The sequence below is a fragment of the Sminthopsis crassicaudata genome, chromosome 1 (genome assembly GCF_048593235.1).
Source record: "Sminthopsis crassicaudata isolate SCR6 chromosome 1, ASM4859323v1, whole genome shotgun sequence".
In the NCBI taxonomy this organism is placed as follows: domain Eukaryota; kingdom Metazoa; phylum Chordata; class Mammalia; order Dasyuromorphia; family Dasyuridae; genus Sminthopsis; species Sminthopsis crassicaudata.
The window spans coordinates 13,565,974-13,585,234 of record NC_133617.1 but is presented as its reverse complement, the minus strand read 5'-3'; the positions used below and the strand labels follow the sequence as shown (position 1 = coordinate 13,585,234).

General features: G+C 42.4%; 1 protein-coding gene across 7 annotated transcripts in view; it reads left to right on the top strand.

Annotated features, from left to right (window-relative positions):
- The window catches only part of HORMAD2 (HORMA domain containing 2), a 75,601-nt gene extending 60,532 nt beyond the window's left edge, over positions 1-15,069 (top strand). For all 7 annotated transcript variants that reach the window (XM_074294359.1, XM_074294385.1, XM_074294393.1 and 4 more), the window contains exon 11: positions 14,094-15,069. In XM_074294359.1, coding sequence (XP_074150460.1) covers positions 14,094-14,198 — 105 coding nt within the window. In that variant the 3' untranslated portion in view covers positions 14,199-15,069. The remainder of the gene's footprint in view (positions 1-14,093) is intronic.
- The last annotated feature ends 4,192 nt before the right edge of the window (positions 15,070-19,261 follow it).

Genomic DNA, 19,261 nt, shown 5'->3' with positions numbered 1-19,261 from the left:
TTTTTTTCTTTCCAGCCCAATTTTTTTTTAATGTTTCATAGACATAACATAAAAATCACTAGTGGATACTTTGGGATAATACTGAGTTCAAAGGGTACTCCCTGAAGAGTTCCCCTGGTTTGGGGACATTTTGGTCTCAATCAATTTTACTAATTTTATTTTTAAATGTAGATATGGTTTTGGTCAATACTGTTGACTTGTCTTTCATTTATGGTGCTTCTGAAATGATTCTTTCCATGTTCCTGTGTTATCTCTTCAAAGTTCAAAAGCTGAGATCTTCCTAAGATCACCAGGAATCTCTTTTTTAATCTGCTGACATTTGGGTTAGGATTTAGGATATTGCCAATCAAAGCACCCGGCTATCTGCTTACTACAGCTACCTCAAGATAAAAGGCATGTAAATTCCAGATCTGAACCCTCATTCCCAGAAATAGCTTTCCCGTTCCTAGGCCATTCCAAGTTTTCTTTGTCTGAAGGCAAATTTAGCCTTTTCAATCCTAATCCAAGAAATGACTGAACTTTTGTTTCATTTTAAGCCAAAACATTCCAAGAATATCCCACTACATTCCTTGGAAGCCCAACGAGCCATTACAGGGCTCTCTGTCCAACATTCATTCCCTTTAGAAGTCGAATGTCGCCCCCGGAACTTCGGGGGATCCATGGCAAAGAGAACAGGTTTCTGGTCATCTCTTTGACCAGGTGGGTCTGAGGAACTTTTTCAGACGTCTACAATCTCACCACCAAGGCTCAGGCAGTAGGTGTTGGAGGACATTTCACAAAATCCTGATGACATCATGAGCAGAGAGAAACCAGGTCTCTCATTTTGGGCAAAGCCTAAATATAAGACTACTTTATATTTATGTAGTGTCTTTTTTCCAAGGAACTCCAACCTCTTTACAGACATTATGTCATTAATCCTCAAAACATCCCTGTGAGGTACATGGCAAATATTATTATCCCCATTTTTTATGGTGGTGGAAACTTAGACAGAGAGAGTAAAGGGCTTGCGTACGATCACACAGCAAGTCAGTGATGGACACCTCTGATTCTCCATTTAACCCACATACCATGCTCCTGCTCCATAGGAAAAGAGCCAGACTTTTTCAAGCATATTAATTGCTTCTTGGGTGGGATTTGGGAGGATAAATTTCAGTTTGGACTGAAATGCCTCTTTTAGGCATTACTAGAATGTAAGCACCCTGAATAGTTGACTGGATTTTTTTTTTCCTTTTCCAAATCTAAGGTAAACATTTTCAAACAAATGTTTCCCTCAACTTAGCCTAATTTCCCTCATGCCTATTAAAAGCACACCAAAAAGTGAGGCTAGGTGAAATAGAAATAGGTCTAGGAAAAAGGGATGCTCCCCTCTTTTCATCAGCCCTATAAATAGGACTGTAATCTAACAGTCATAATACCGAGCAATTCTGAAGATAATGTTTTTGACATAATGGAAATTCCAAAATTAATTTGGCTAAGGCTAATGTCTAATTTGAACTTTCAGATAGAAGAGAATCTCATGCTTTGGTTGATGGATTAGTATTTTCAGTGAGATATCTGTCATCAAAGTATTGCTGTAATCTCCCACAGTCCTCCATTCAAACTGTGGAAGGCAGTAGACTCATAGCCTGGGTTCTAACCTCCTACCTCATGGACACTTCTCCCGTGTCATCCTATACTCACTAAGAACATGGAAAGGAACCCACTAGGAGGCCTAGTTCGAAAAGGGATCTTCCAGCAAGTCCCCCATTTTACAGATGAGGAAACTGAATTCTAGAGAGGACAAGTCACTTGACTAATATCACACAATCAGTAGCAGATCAAACCTGGCTCCTTTGATGAGGGGCCCATGCTTGGCCTACAACTCCCCTGCCCAATAGTTTGTAGATTTAAGTATTTTGTGGCTAGAAAGAAAATATAAATAAATTCTCTTGGTGGGCACCAATGTCCTGCTTCTCTATCTATGATCCAGACCACGATGGGCACTTGGATAGACGACCCATGGGACTTGTCCTTTGGTATCTATCGACAGTTGCTTAGACTTGGATAGTTGCTGCAAATGGACTGTTGTGTAGAGCCCAGAACTGAATGGGAGAAGAATCAGCTGGACTGTCTTTGGGAAATTACTCAGTTCTTATATAATGAGCCCAAGCTTCTCCTTAAAACAGAGGTTCTTAATCTTTTTTGGCAATCCAGTGAAGCTCATAAACCCCATCTCAGAATGATGTTTGTAAACACACAAAATAAAATATATAGGATTACTGTAGAAATTAATTCTACTGAAATGCAGTTATCAAAATATTTTAAAACACAAGTTTCTGGTCCCCAAATTAAGAACCTTTGCAAATAGAGTCCTACTTTTTTAACGGTAGTATTTCTGTGTTGGTATTGGATAGTGGGGATTCATAGAATATTGTATTCTCTGAAGAATTAAAGTTGAGGATCACCCAAAAGGAGTGAGCAGGGTGATGTTTTTATGATAAGTTTTTTATAGTTGTTCAATCATTTATGATTCTTTGGGACCCCACTGGGGTTTCTTGGCAAGATATTGGACTGGTTTACCATTTCCTTCTCCAGCCCATTTTACAGATGAGGAAACTGAAGCAAACAGGGTAAAGTGACTTGCCCAGGGTCATATAGCTAGCGAGTGTCTGAGGCTGCATTTGAACTCAGGTCCTCTTAACTCCAAGCCTGGTGCACTATCTGCAGTTCTACCTGGCTGTAATACATGACAAATGATCAATTATTGTAAAGGGCTAGAACTGAGCAATGCACTTGGATGATGAAGCACGTGAGACTAATTGCCAATTGGACAGTTCCCTATTAACTTGTTTAAGGTTGACCCTCCCCAGCTGTTCTGTGCTGACTTGATTGGTGAGACAAAGAGAGGGAAGTGACTTGTGTGGGAGGAGTAAGAGAAACTTGGGTGGTGGAACTCATGCTCACTTGCACTCGTGACCTGGAGTTGGAGGCTACGGTAAAGATCTAGAATAAAGACGTTTAGTGATCCTGACTCCTGCTGATTTCTGGAAAGATAGAGTTCCAGCAAATTATGAGGGAGGTGTGATATAAAGGATGTCATCTAAAATGAACAATAGAGAAAGATGCTCCTCTTGTAGCTAGAGTGGGGGTACTTGATAGTCTCTGTGCTCCCCTGCTCTTATCGGAATGCCAGGAGAATGGAAGGAAGGCCTCTTGAGGTTGAGTACACCTTATGTTGTGAGCCTGGGCTGGATAGGCAGCCATGGGTTGTGACCTGTGTTACTGTGCCATCTCCAAAAGATAGGCCAGCTGGAATATTGAGGAGTATCTCATAAGGGCAAAGGGGAAAGAAAGGCAGAAAGGGTACTGACCACCCACAGTGGCCAGAGGATCCTGTCACCCACAGAGAACCTGCCCCCCCCCCCAGTGTACTAAGTGCCACAGATAGAAGCTGTTGAGGAAATCTGAATCAATCCAGCTCTACAAAAGGAGATGTCCACAAAAGATTTGCCTGCTCCTCCTCCCTCAATTCATTTAATATCCATAAGATAAGTGTGAAAAGCCCAGTTCCCAGATAATTGGCACTTTTTTGCAGCAAACTTTTTTTATAATGCCATGCTACCGGATTTCTTTCTGTTCAGACAGTCCCATGCTAGGTCCTGGGTATCTGAAGGTGGAATTGCCACAATTCTGGCTGTCAAAGAGCTAGGGAGTGAAGGCCCTCCATGCCCTCACTGGAGGGGAAAGTTGTAAGATAGAGTGTGATGAGACCACAGGAGAGAGCCAGGGAAGAGGGTTTTAGATTAGAGATCTCCAGCGGGGCTCTCCGGAATAGGTGGCAGCTGAGCTGGGCCCTAAGGAGGGCAGGTATCCCAAGACAGCATGGTGAGCATGGTGGGTGTGAAGAAGAGAGGAGACAAGCTCTTTGAGGGAGAGATAAGTTTCTTTTTTGTCCTTTTATCCTGAGTGCTTCAGCACAATTCTTGGAGGATTAATTGTTTCTTGACTTGAACAGAAAGATAAATTGGAATCAGATTATAAAAGGCCTTAACTAGCAGACCAGAGGTTTGTGTTTTATTTTAGAAGGAATAGGGAACCCTTGAAGGCTTTAGAGCTGGAGCAGGATGTAACAACAGGGAGGTGGAACTGACCAGCTCAAATTGTGTTTTCCAAACTTACAAGCTTGGTCTGTGACCAAGACCAAATTATGGCGTCTCTCCAGACCTCCCTTTCCTCAGCTTAACACAGTAAGTACCACAGCGCCCATATCTCAGGGCTGTTGAAATGAGCAAAGGTTAAGCATGTGAAGTGTTTGGCAAACCTTAAAGTTTAGATAATATTAGGTAGCGTTTACAAAACACCTACTATGTGCCAGGCGCTGTGCTAAGCACTTTATACATATTATCTCATTTAATCCTCATAATACCACATGAGGAAACCGAGGCAAAAAAAGGTGAAGTTACTTGAGTGACTGCAGTCCCAATCCAGCACTCTTTTTCTACGCACCACCTAGCTGCCCACGTATATAATTTCATTATATGTACACGTACATATGTGCATATGTCACACACAAACACATACAATACATATAACTCATTAAGGTCAGGCCTGCACATAAAAAAATTACTTGGGTACCTGCGTGAAAGATAAAAGGACAAATTAGAGAAGAAAAAGATAGAAGTCAGGGAGACCAATTAGGCCAAAACTACAAATAATTCAGAATAATGGTAGTAAGGATTTAACGTCTAGAAAGATGTCCGCATGATGAAGAGAAGGGGACAAATTTGGGAAAATAAAACATATTTTTATATACTACATGTGATTAGAAGTTTCCTCCTCAGTAACAGGAGAATCTGGCTTTAGAAACTACAAGACCATATTTTTTGGTCACTTGGAAAAATGATAATCTTCCTGCCCAAACTCATTTATTCTTCTAATGCTCCCTCGTTTCTTTTTTTGGAAACCAGACTGAACAAGCACCTAAAGATTCAATTTCCTCTTTTTTGTCCTTTCCAAATGAGTGAGCGTGACAAGAGACCTGAATATCAGGGCAATTAAGTCGGAATCAGAGAATCTCAGTTGGAAGGGACCTCTGAGGCCATCTGCTCCAGCCCTTACTCGTACAAGGAAGTCCTCTGCATGCAGACTTTGCATGGACTTGTTGTTTCTACCTATAACAGCTCCCCAGGCCTCCCCTTTTCTCTTCTGGTGCTGTCAGCACCATGGCACAGCTCTCACCTCCTGCTTCCACTTTTGCAGTAAGCTGTTGCTTCGGGTCTTCCACCACCCCATCCCAGGCTCCATTTGTTTGTCCAAATGGATGTTCCTCAAATGTTGGCCTGAGTGTAGAACCCCACCAGTGGGTCCCCGTTCCCTCCAGAGTAAATATAAAATCTGTTTGTAGTTTAAAGTCCTTCATTACCTAGTTCCCTCCTGCTCCTACCATTCCAGTTAGTCAGTTAATCAATAAGCTTTATTAAGTATCTACTATGTGCCAGGCACTGTGCTAAATGCCAAGGCTACAAAGAGGCAAAAACACGGGCTCTGCCCTGAAGGAGCTCCCAGTCTGACGGGGAGACAAGAAGCAAATAAACGTCTACAAACGAACCAGAGACAGGATGATCAGGACAAAACGGAGGAAAGGCTAAAACTAGGAAGGATTGGGAAAGGCTTCCTGTAGAGGGTGGCTTGGAAGCCAGGATGCAGGGATGAGAAGGGAGGGCATTTAGACAGGAACCGAGAAATGGAGTGTTATGTGGGAGGAAGAACCAGGAGCCCATGTCTTTGGAAACAAGACTGGAAAGCAGGAGGGGGCCAGGTTCTGAAGGGCTTTGAATGCCAAACAGAGTATTTTGTATTGATCCTGGAGGTAAGTGGGAGCCCTCAGAGTTTATTGAGCAGGTCAGTGATATGGTTAGATAATGCACAATAGGAAAATGACTTTAGTGACTGAATGGAGGATGAAGTGGAGTGGGGAGGGCCTGGAGGCAGACAGGCCCACTGGCAGGATTGTTACAGTAATGCAAGCTAGAGGTTGGGAAAGTAGCAGAGGAGAGAAGGGGCCGTGTTTGAGAGGGGTTGCTGAGGTGAAATCACCAGGCTTTCGTTGGGGACAGATTGGATATGGGCAGCGAGTGATGGTGAGGAGGGGAGGGTAACTTCTGGGCTGGGAGTCTGGGGTCCGAGAGGATGCTCTTCTTCTACCTTCCCACCCTCCACAGAGTCTACAATCCGGGGATACCGGCTTCCTTGGCTCTGCTGACACCAAGCACCCCATCTTCCACCTCTGGGCATTGTCTCTGGCTGCCCAACCTGCCTGAAACTCTCTTCCTCCTCATCTTGCTTCCTCAGCTCCATTCAAGTCTTAATTAAATTCTCACTTTCTGCAAGAAGCCTGTCCTGAGAGACATTAGCTAGTGTGTCAGAGCTGGTGCTCGGAGATTACCTCCAGCTGATCCAGAGTTGATTGCATGTTGTCTTTGAGAAGACTGAGCTCCTTGAGGGCAGGGCCTGTTTTTACTTTTATGTCCCTAGAGTTTAGCACAGAGCTTGGCAGGTACAAAGTAGGTGCTTAATAAATGCCTATTGACTTGACTTGGTGACCTCAAGTATAGGGAAAGTTGATACCGTGTAAGGCAGTACTGTCCACTGGGATTGTTGGAAGGTTATTCTTGACATTGCTCCAAAGTGTTTCTCCCTTCCCCTGAGTTTGGCCAAGCAGAGCAGGTTTGCTCTCTTGGCCACTTGACAGACTTCAGATGCTGGAGGCCTGCTCTTGTGGCCGCCTAAAGTTTTCTCTTCAATATTTCCAGTCACTTCAACTGGCAGAAAAAAAAAGATGAAAAATCAGGAAAAAACTATTCTTCCCCTTGGAAGCGCCAGGCATTGGTTTTGAGTTCCTAATTCGGATTCTGGCTTCTGAAAACCTCAGGTGCTGCAGAAAAGACAAAGATTGGCCAGAATTCTGGGGATACCCGCAATATTCTGCTGGACATAGGCGGTCCAGGAGAATTAGAGACAGGGCTGCATTTATAAAGAAATGTTGTTTCATCTGAAACTCAGTAGTTCCACCACAGCACGGAAAATATTTATAGGTTGGAAAATATGTACAGTATGGTGTGCTTTAGCTATATAACCCAACTGTATTTTCATAGCATAAACTTCACCGCCACTTATATTAAACAACATATTTTTAAAAGAAAATTTTCATGGTGCTCTGAATTCTACTCGGTTAAGACAATAAAAGGAAGACAGAGCATCCCAATAATGGCTGAAGTACAGAGAATATTGGTTAAGACACCCAGAAGACAGAGACTTGCTGTTCTGGGAAATGGATTTTAGGAAAGACTTTTGGAGATGCTTCTTTGATTAACAGATAAGGGAGCTGGAGAAAACTTCCTCTAACTATGACTTTTGTGATCCACAGACAGACTTGATTTGTTTTTCTTTTACTGATTCCAAAAGATTTTTTACAAACAGATTCTACAGTTTCCTTTTGGTCCACTATGTCATATACCAAAGCTTCCATGCACCATAGGCAACTGTGAAAATTCTAAGCAGCATGGAGGACAGCTGGGGTTTATCATAGGCAAGATTGTCAAATGGGTACAAAGCAAGTTCTTGGGGTCTTTACCTGCTGCTTGGATTAACCCCCCCACCTCCTACCTCTTTGCTATTTGATGCTCTCTCCCTGTCCCCTTTTTTAGGAAAATGAGGGGGCTTTTTTATGTATGTCACAGAGACGCTGGTACTTTGGAAGAGTGAGGGCCTGCTTGGCCCCACAAATCCCACTTCAATAAACAAATGTCTAGTCTGCTTTCCATAAGGTTTTCCTGCCAGTGAGTCTTTAGCTTATTTAAATTCTTCAGATACATTTCCTGAGGACACACCTGGTCCCAAATCAGCAAAAAAAGTTAACCAAGAGATTAATTTTTGGATAGTTTCAAAGAGATCAACTCTTCTTAATAATATAGAAAGTTCATAAGAGCCAGAGTTGGAAGGTAGATTTCATACAGGTAGTCAGATCCAACCCCCTCATTCTACAGGTGAATAAACTGAGGCCTGAAGAAGTGAGAGGATTTGGCCGAGATCCCACAGTCAATGAGTCACAGAGCCAGACTTCAGATCCGGCTCTTCTGATTCACAGTTCACCAAACCACGTCTGCCCGTTTGTTGTCTTCTGATGAAATTCTCCTCCTCCTTCTTTGACCAGCTCAGACACCAGCTCTTCCTCTGGGAAGCCTTCCCTGATAAACCAAGCTAATCTCTCCTTTCTCTCGATGCCTTGAGCCCTCGTTGCTCTGCTATTGCATTGTCCCTTGGATCATCCCTATTTGTATGTGATCCACTCTCTCATCTTTCAGAATTTAAACTCCCCGAGGGATAGGACAGGATAGTTTATGTCTCAGCAGCATTGCTGACTAGCAGAGCATACAGCAGGTGCTGTTTAAATGTCTAAATTGAAAATGTTTGAAGTAGGCAAGGTGATCGTTTACTGCAAGTGTTAGGAAGACACATGGAGAGAAAGATCTTGGATCAAGAAAGCAAATTCATTCATTCAGAATATAAGTAGATGATGAAGAAACAGGAATGGTCTACATCAGACCTAGGGGACATCTTAGAGAAGCCTTCTTGTTGATAAAAACACAAAGGTTACAAAAGTGTTTCATTTATTGCTAAGGACTTGTAGAAAAATAAAGTTCCCATTACTGGAATAATTGGTCAGTGAAATAGGCCCAGAATTGAAACAGAGGAGAGGGCCAGGCTAGATGGTTTTTTATAAAACATCATACTGGGTTTCATGGCTCCAGAAGATCCCTGGAACTCAGGTCCATTTTCTCAATGTTCTCATTCATCTGGTGCTGCTCCACAGCTTTGACTTGTGGATTAGCCCGGGCACCAAAAAATGGAGGACAGGCAGTGATGCTTGGTGATGAAGGGCATACCTGGCAGCTGTGAGTCAGCAGTAACCCAATACAATGAGTAGCCGGGTAGGAGGGGGCAACATGAGGTCTGTCATCAGAGAGACGTGGGCCTGGAAAAGAAGGAGAGCTGGTCATGCTCAAGAGATGGGAAACCCATGCGTTCTACTGCTATCCATCAAGAGAGGAAGGCCCTGACACATCGGGTGTGGTAAGAGTAGTGGGTGCAGTATGAGAAGGTCTGGATGAAGATGCTAATATGTACCCCAAAAGGGAGTGGGACCCTCTTAGAGAGTATTTCGATTCATCCTCTCAAATTGGAACTTGAAAACTTAACTTTCTTTATGAGCAGCTTTTATCTAGAAGGGTTTTTATTTCTTTGATCATTTTCTAGTGAATTTAGCATTGATTTAAAGTGAAAGTTAACTTCTTGGAAGTGAAATGGTTAAGCTTTACCTTGATGTAGAGGAAGTACTTCAGTAAGTGAAACAAAATTGAGTACAGTCTCCTTAATCCTATGTCTTTCTGTAGAGATTACTCACAAAAAAAAGTGGTTTGAGGCTGGAAGATGGGCCTTTCATTTAGGTTAACCAGTAGAATGTGAGCTCTTTGAAGGCAGAGATGGTTTCATTTCTGCCTTTGTATTCTCAGTGGTAGTACACAGAAGGTGCTTAATAAGTGCATGTTCAGCTAAACTAGTCTCATACCGGCAGGTGAGGGGGAAGGTGCATTTCTCTCTGTGATAGTTTCTCTAATTAAGCTAAAGGCAAGCTGATTTTTGTACCTACTGAAGGCACTTTGTAGATAATTAGATTCAAGTCAGTGACCTACATAGCAGGTCTATGAGAACCCAGTGTATTTCACGACTGATCCTCTAGCTGCTGTCCTTATCTTTCCATCTCCTTTTTGAAGAATCAGCAAGCCCTGTGTCAAGTTTGGTACATCTGGTGACACCGTCATGTCACTGCCTGTAGATTTCCTCTACTCTTGCCAGAGAGAGATAAAAAACCCTTTTCATTTCTATCATTTTTGTTGTGGGTTTCTCTTTGCTTTTTTTCTTTTAAAGTTTTAACCTCTACATATCTGGGTTGGCTAAAGGGTTCACACAGAATCACTTAGGTACTTGAAAGTCAGAAAGGAATGGAGATGTTTAAAATAGATTTTTAAAATCCCCTTAGATATCGAATAGTATTTTTAGGTCATTAAAAGGTAAGGCAAGCCAACCTCAAAGCATGTTCCTTCAACAGCTTTCCACCTTTGAGGAAAGGAACTGGTTTCGCAATCAAGCTTTCATCATAAGTAGCTAGAGGCAGACAAACAGATTAGAGTAATAAATATATCTGTGTAATAATAAATATGAGATAACCAATGGCAGCCTCTGAACAGAACTGCTGGCCTTCTGGAGAGAAGCACTCTCTTAAATCTTGATGTGTTGAGGAAAAGGCATCTCTTACTTACTCTGCTGCCTAGAGAGAGAGAAAAGAGAACAATTTCTATTAACTTAGATCCCGGGCATCCAATGGGCATCCTGCAAACCACATGATGGCCAACAAACCAGAGGGTAGCCTGTCTGATTTTTAGGGGAAGAAAACCGTAACTGGTCCTTGCCAGGTGACATCTTCCCAAACTTAGATCAATAATTGAATTGTCATTACAATAACTGTGATTGGAAAAGGTTCAGGAGGATCACCTTCATTATCGATTTCTGATGACATGAAGAGATAGTTGCTCTTGGCCTGGATTATCTAGGCTGGTTGCCTAAACTATAACCCAATATGTTGGGTGACTCCTTCGTTTTTGTTAGGGGAGACCTTGTTGAAGAAATAGACTAGGTCTTCTAGATTTTAAAATTGTTTTCCAAGGAGAGGCCTGTGACTTTGACCAACATCTGGTGCACCAGGATGTCGTCCCACTTGTGCCCTGCCACATCCCTACTACCTTCTTTGGGCTAACTTTCTGCTTCTAAGAACTAGCAATTGTTATAAAAGGAGAATGAGAAAGAATGAAGAAAAACAAAAATAAGAAATATAAACCTGTGGCACATAAGTGAGAAAAATCATTTTTCTGAGATTATTGAGTAAAGAACTGGGAATGTCAGAGCCGGGAGAGACCTTAGAATGGGGAATGTCAGAGGTGGGGGGAGAAGGATCTTAGAACAGGGAATATCAGAGCCAGGAGAAGCCTTAGGACAGAGAAGGTCAGAGGTAGGGGGAGAAGGGCCTGTTCTAAACAGGGAATATCAGAGGTGGGATATCTCTGTGGTCTAGCCCCCAGCTTTCTAAATGGTGGTTCACAACACCATATGGGGTCTTGTAACTGAATACGGGGCTTGTGAAATTATGATTTGTTATAAGCAAATGTTTGATTTGTATACCTTTTTTATATACCAGTATACATGGTATCATGTAAAATTTCTAGAGCAGAAAGGGGTCACGAGTGGGAAAAAAGTTTAAAAAACTCCGATCCGGCTCTTTAATATACAGAAAAGATCTCATGTTGTACATAGGTAAATTTCAGACACTATGGCAAGATGGGAGAAGGGAACAGGTCAGACAGTTTTAAATCTGAGAAGCTTCCCAGTGCCTCCAAACCCAGAAAAGGCAGTATAGCTCCTCCACCTACATTTAAGGGTAGGCCTGTTGTTCTCAGAAGGAGACTAATGTTGGCAAATCCTAGGAACTAAAGTAGAAAATCCCTGGTGTTGGCTCCATAAAGTAAAAAGCCTACTGCCAGGACTTTTCACAGAAACATATGTAGATTGTCAACTCCTTTGAGAAAACTCCTGTAGAATTTTTAAGCAAAAGGATCATCATTCTTCTGACTTTAGCTAAGTAATTATTTTGTGTAGAATGTCTGACAATGCCTCGGAAGATTGTTTTTCCTTAAATAGAACGAGCGATGCATCAGAAGACAGTCATCTGATGGCGATCGAATTATCCACATTTTCAGTCTAGACTGTCCGAGACTCACTGGATACGCGAACGCTCAGTTTGTTTTGGCCTTCCCACTGTGGCTTCTGTCACCCGGCATAGTTATTAGAAGTACGAACTGCACCTCCACAGCGGGGTTCCCAAACATTCTTCTGCATGGATCGGTTCAAAAGTATTTCCAAAGAATTCTGGCCTTTTACAGCTGTTGAAGTTCTCAGTGACCACCTAGTTCTTATTTCACTGGTGAAGAAAGAAAGTTGATTTGTACCCATTAGAGTCAGCCTACTTCCCTCCTCCTCCTGGGTTTCTTTTACGCCACTGGTGAATAAGAACTAGACAGGCTCCTTCTAGGTGTAAAATGCCACGATTCTTTATAATAAATATCCCCAGGGAATCCCTTTTCCTCTTGGACTGCCTCTGTACCTTCTAGCTTTCTTTATAAACCAGTGGCAGTTTCCAAGTCTCACCATTCTGGGAGTGGTGTATGTAATCAGGGTAAAATTCTGACCAACTCACTGCAATAAAATGGCTTTTTCTGAGCTTCCCAATCAAATTCTGGTTTCCTGAATAATAGAGCAGAGCAGGACTCTGAAGTTATTAGGGCAGCCTGTCATTTGAGGGCTCCGGCTTACATCTGTCTTCTTTTCTGAGTCAGAGAGCCACCCATCCGTCTTTGGTACCCCGGTGCCCTGACATAATCAATGGCAGGATGATTGGTAGTTGAGTAGCAAACGCCCCCGAACGAGGTTTCACACAAGCTGAATTCTGGCCTGCCGTGTTTTCATCTCACCATACCGTAACGAATTCGTTTTCTCAAGAAAGAGGTTTGTTTTTGTGTTTTGTGTTTTGTATGGCCTGATTTCATTTCGTCCAGAGTAGGTCATTCTACAATTTTACATACATAAGCAAACCAGTGATTTGATAAGAAGTTTTATTTATTTTTTCAGGGTTTTACGCCTTTAAACAGTCTAGGTTTTGGTTTACGCCAGAATGAATTTGAGTGGCTGTTCCCAAGGGCCGGCGTAAAACTGCTGTGACCAATTATCCCAATTGCTTTCAAAAACCAAAGAGAAACCGATTCTTGAACTGGCCAGGCATCCCTCTGAGCTTTCTGGTCCCATGCTGGCTTGTGTGTCATAAATGCTTGACTCCCTTGCTGCAAGGAAGACCGCAAGATTTAGTGCTGGGATGGAAAGTTAGGAAGACCCGAGTTCGAGTTTCCCCTGGAACGCATATTTTCTTTGTGACAAGGGGCAGGGTTTTTGGTTTTTTTTTAAACCTTTCAGCTTTCTAGGTCCCTTTTTTTAAGACTGTAATAATCAGAGAAGGTACCACCTTCATCGGTAGATGGACTTTCCTCACCTGGAAATTCCCCATCCCACTGAATTCACAGGCCCAGTTCCTATCCCCATAATTTTTCACTGCAAATCAGAAATAGTAATAACTTGTGTCACAAGAGGCAGAGGAATATTGTTTTAGAAATCTTTTTTATCATTTATCTTTCCACCCTCCCTGGGCAAGAGTGGGGGATTGGGGGTGGGGTGGGGAGAGCGGGGAAGAGGAGTGGACTAGAAAAACCTTTTCTTCCATCTAGTGGCCAGAAATATCAGTGTCCTGAGTTTTCCTTGGGATGGGGGATTAAGGACTGGCTCAGGGGACATTGCATGGAGAGATAATATACTTGACTCTGCATTTAGAAAGGCAGGATTCTAATCCCCACTTCTTCCTAAAGCTGAAGAGAATCCGAGGAGAGACTTATTCGTGGTGACTCACCCTTCAGTCTCCTATGTCTAAGCCTCTTTAGGTCCTGGGAGGTGGGGGCAGGATGGTTCTAAAGGCTGAGAGAGTGGGGTGCTGGCCGGTATCATTCACTCACTGGAAAGGCCTCTGCTAATGCATGTGGAAAGCCCTCAGTTTTTTCCCCTCTGAAGCATTTGGGCTCCTTCCAGCTCTCCTGACCATTATCACTCCTCTGTTGGCTTCTCACCTTGACCATCGGCCCTCCCCCCGGGATGTACTGAATTCACTTGGGAGAGCCAAAGCAGTGTCCCCAAAGTTGACTGCCTCCAGGGGCCTCTGGCATCTGAGACTTGGAATGGCAGCCTCTGCTCCTGGCAGCAGGACAAGCCAGCAGGGCCAAAGCAGGCAGCGCAGAGAAAAGCAGGTTGGGATCCGTTACCCAGCTCCAGGGAGCGAAAAGCCTGCTTTCTTGGCGGTCCTGAAATCGCTGCTGACTGTTGTGTCTCTCTGGTGATTCCCACAGATTCAAAGGGTGGAATTCATGGACAGTCAGCAGAGCCCTGTGATTCGGAGGAAGAGAAGGAAGGTCAGCGAGTCCGAGAAAATCCTCATTCCAGATCGAGATTGATGATCGGGCCCCTTCTTCGTGTTTGTTTTTGTCTTCTTGATCTCATTGTGCCACAGACCAAGATAAACTGGCGAAGAAATGAAGCTCCTGTGGCTAAAGCTTTGGGCTGCTGCCTGGTTACTATTCATGAATTTGTCTCCCTATCCCTCTTTCCACTGTGGTAAACAAAGGCCATGATGTCGGGCTGACTTTGGAGTTCACTTTGGGAGAAGGGAAGTTGGCCAGAGAGCAACAAAGTCAGCAAAAGACCGCCCTGCATTATAGTTACCACAGGCTTTAGCTGCAGACAAGCGCCCATTGTGTGTGTGTGTGTGTGTGTGTGTGTGTGTGTGTGTGTGTGTGTGTGTGTGTATCAGAGCCAGGCACCTAGACTACCAAGAGATGCCTTAACTTGTTGTAACCTGTGGGCCAGGAGCCTGATCTCTTGGCTAGCGTTCCCACTGAATTGAATTGCAAAGGATGTGTATGGTGCTGTTCTGCCTATTGTAAATCAGATTTATGAGTTACCTTAGATTCTAGCCAGGATCAAATTAAGTTCTAGACAGAAATGGGCCCCTCCTGGAAAGTTGCTCATATGTGACCCGGGACGGCCAACCAACCCCAAGACCAGAATGGAAATTTGAGGCCTTCAGAAACCTGGGGTCTGTCTCCTTGCCCAATGTAGAATGAAGTTCGACAAGAACCTCAGTTTACCCAGCTGTACCCTCAGGTGTTGCTCTCTGATCCTGTCTCATTACAGAGGAAGTTTGGTAGATTTAATAAGTATTACTGTACCAATAGGAAGTAAATGAAAAATGTTATTTTTTTCCTTTCTGAAGATGCATACAATGCTGAAATTAGTAATTCAATAAAAAATGGGAAAGACCAGTAAGACACCGGATGTGTAGTGTATCTGTGGCTAACTCCACCAAAATACAAGGTGGTGTTCTGCTTAATCATCTCTTTTGTGCTAAGAAATGTGTGATCACTCAACTGTAGGGGAAAATCAGTCATGTGGCTCAGAGGGTCAGTTTACAGGTGTGCCCAGCAGCCAGCAAAAGGCTGTTTTCTGATGGACCTGGGGATGGCGAATCTCAGTGAGTACCCCTTACTCCCCCACCTTCCCTCCTCTGCCTATAAGCAAAGAGTAGGGCCAAGAATCCTGAAGCATGTGTACCTGGAGGGAGGAGCAGTTGGCCCTTCTCGTGCCCTGCTCCTGCTCATTTAGGGCATTCTGGGGAGGAAACCTGGCTGCACTGGTATTGGTATATTCTTAACGGAGCTGTTTCTGAAGTCATTCCATCTCTAGCAATACATTTATAGAAATTAACCAGTAGCCTAATGAAAGCAAATCCCTTGGACTGAAGAGTTACTCCACATAGAAATGTATGAAATTCCCGCATCCCACTGCCAGTTTGGACTTTTGGAGAAGATCATTCTAATGAATGGGAAAATACAACTTTCATCTCATATTTATGATTTCTATAAACCCAAATCCTGGTTGACAGATTTCTCTAGGTCATAAACTGCTATCTGAAATATCTAAAGCCAAAACTTTTATGGTGATTGTTATTGATTCCCTGCCAAGCCTCACAAAGGTAGAGTGAACTTTTCTGTTTTATCGGTGCCAACAAATTGAATGTAGATGAGGCAATATATCATAGAATCCTCAGCTGTCCTGATCTGATTCTTTTTTTTTTTAATTATAGCTTTTTATTGACAAGACCTATGCATGGGTAATTTTTCAACATTGACCCTTGCAAAACCTCCTGTTCCAACTTTTCCCCTCTTTCCCTCTACCTCCTCCCCTAGATGGCAGGTAGTCCCATACATGTTAAATATGTTAGAGTATATGTTAAATCCAATATATGTAGACATATTTATACAGTTATCTTGCTGCTCAAGAAAGATTGGCTCTAGAAAGAAGGTAAAAAAAAAACCGAGAAGGAAAACAAAAATGTAAGCAAGCAATAACAGAAAGAGTGGAAATGCTGTGTTGTGGTCCACACTCATTTCCCATAGTTCTCTCTCTGGTGTAGCTGATTCTCCTCATTACTGAACAATTGGAACTGATTTGGTTCATCTCATTGTTGAAGAGCCTCGTCCATCAGAACTGATCATCGTATGGTATTGTTGTTGCCGTATATAATGCTGATTTGATTCTTTGAACTTTTCTTGCGCATAGAAGAAACAACTGGGAAATGTACATTTGACTGGGTGTAAAGGGAAAAGGACTATCGAGATCTTTTGTGTGTGTGTGTCTCATTAACGTATTGATATCTCATCTGACAGTATAATTGTACACACAATCATTGCTATAGATTTTAGAGAATTAAATGATATGGATAAGATGGCAGGTTTTCAGTCACCTATCAAGCAACTAAATGTCTACTATGAGATCTGGTAAAGTAGGCCTTCATGTTTATCCTGAACTGATTATCCACGTGTACATCAAGAAGAAAGATCTTCTTGACTGGGAGGAAATTAAAATATAGACACCAAGCTGGGAAAGAAGGAGCTGGGCCAGGCAGCTGTTGTCTCACCCCTTCCTGTTTTTGATTCAGTGAGGTGATTAAAAAACTTGAATGATGATAGCAAGGAAATCAAGGTGGTGTTAAATGAAAAAAAATTATGCAAGGGAAAGCTGGGAATTTTTCTTGTTTACAGAAAGTTGGTTCCACTGGTAGGAAAAGTCAGTTAGGCTGGCAGTTGTCCACAGGAGCCTTTTAATTCAGGATGTGAAGATCACATTTAATTTCTAGTTTCTCCAATCACTTTAGTGCTTGGTTTCTCTTAGTTCTTCAGAAAGAAGTTGAAGATGTTAATCAATGCCCTGGATACCTCTTCAGGCACATGCAAGTAGAGTCTGTATTAAATGGCCCAATCTGTAGAGCCAGTCTTCCTATCTGACCTAAAAGAAAGTGTGGATTTATGGTTTTAAACTAGAGGGTGTTAGAGATCATTAGGGATTTTCACAGGTTTTCATGGTTTTAAAAAAAAGGACCTTATGGTAAAAAATTAAATTTAAATTCTTATGCACATGAGAGACAAGGCCAGGTCATAGAATCTTAAGAGTTGGAAAGAACTTCCAAGATTTTATCTTGTTCCGACTTGCACACAGTGCAGGAATCTGCTGTTGCACTTTCTTCCAGTGGAAGGTCATTGCACCTCTGCTTGAGAATCTCCAGACCTGATCTGGTGCCTGATCTGGATTGGAACAGAAAAGAAGATGAATTTGACCCAAATTAACCCCTGGTAGGAAGCTTCAATTAAAAAAAAATGATGCTTTCGGCCTTGAGTTGATAACTAATATTAAGCCAGAGGGTGTAGGCTTATTATTAAATCAAATTGTTCTCAAGACACCCAATGTCTCAGGGATGAGCCACAAGCTATAGAGCTGGAGCGGCCAAATAAGAATTTTTTTTTTAATTAGGACCAGGCAAAGCTGTGAAGAAGCAAGAATTTATTTTTCAGGAGCCCTTTCTTGCCTTCCTCTGTCCTTTTTTCACATTCCAGAAGCCCAGTGCTTAACAGATACCCAGAATGCTCCATTGCACCAACCCTTGCAATCCTGCTGTCTGGAGCAATGCCCTTTGTCCCCAAGTTCCCTTTTCTTTCTCCATCAAAAAGTCCCTTTCCCTCAGGGCAGCTGATCTCAGCTTTTTTCTTGAGAAAAAAGTATCTGATTAAGTTTAATGTGAACCTCTATTTGAATTTTACAAGATAAGCTAATTAAGTGAAAGGAATGATTTTTTAATAGAATCATTTCTATGCAGGATTTTGGTTTTATTTTGGTTTTTTGGTTTTGATTTGTTTTGTTTTTGTCTGGGATGCTCTCCTTAACCTACCCTCAAGAAGGCAATCAGCTCTCTCTGTTTTATGCCCCTTCCACTGGGGGAGTTCTGTTCTACCCAGGAATCTTCTCATAGCTGGAAGGAGTTCCTTTAGTCATAATTAATCTCGACACAGTTCTCCCTGAAAATGACAAAGGGGTTTTTTGTTTGGTTGTGTTTTTGCTTTTTTGCAATTAGACAAAACAATTTTTTTAATCAATGAAAATATATTGATGTGTTGGTTTTTTTTAAAATAGATTTTTGAGTCAGGGAACAGCTGGGAGTCATTGAAAGAGCTATACAATTTCTCCAGAGCAATTCACCCTCTTCTTTCCCCAGTATACAGGCAGATTTATATATTAGATGCTATTTTAATATAGCTTTTATATATTTGCATTTATATATTATAGATATTTATGTATATATTTGTATATATGTATACATGTATCTATAATTGTATAACTGTCTATCGTCTGGGTAAGAGGCTTTCTTCATCCACTTTCTTTCCTTTGTGCATTGTGAGGCCTATTACTCTAGGTCTTGTGGAAGATTTTTGTGGGTTTTTATGGTTTTTAAATAAAAATCTCAGTTTTAACCATGACCTCTCCAAAATAGGACTCCATTGGAGAGGTGATGGCAACTAGCACAATCTCCCTCTCAGACATGAGTGTGAAGACTTCAGCATTTAGGCCAGAACTTCTTATTACTCATTTATTTACTGATTATTTTGCTGAGGCAATTGGGGTTAAGTGACTTGCCCAGGGTCACACAGCCAGGAAGGGTTAAGTGTCTGATGTCAAATTTGAATTCAGGTCCTGCTGATTTCAGGGCTGGTGTTCTATCCACTGCACCTAGGCCAGGGCTTCTTAACTTGGATCCTCAGACCCTTAGGAGACTATGAATACAGATGGGAAAAAAATACAACTTGATTTTTCGCCAACCTCTGGTTTCCTTGACAATCCTTTGTTTATGCATTTAAAAATATTCCAGAGAGAAGCGATCCAGAGGCTTCAGTGACCCTCCAGAACATACACAGTAGAAACTGAGAGCTCACCTTGAGAAGGAGTCTCTTCCTTTTGGCCCCTGCCCAGGATATCCACGGGCATCACCTGGCAGGAGCCTCGGCCACCTCGAGAGTGACACAAAGCTACCTATGAGATTTCAGTATCATCCTGGTGAGACCACAACTAAGGCCCCAGTTAGCCCAATCCTTTCCCTCTGTCCCTAAGACAAGGTAAACTCCTTTAGGTC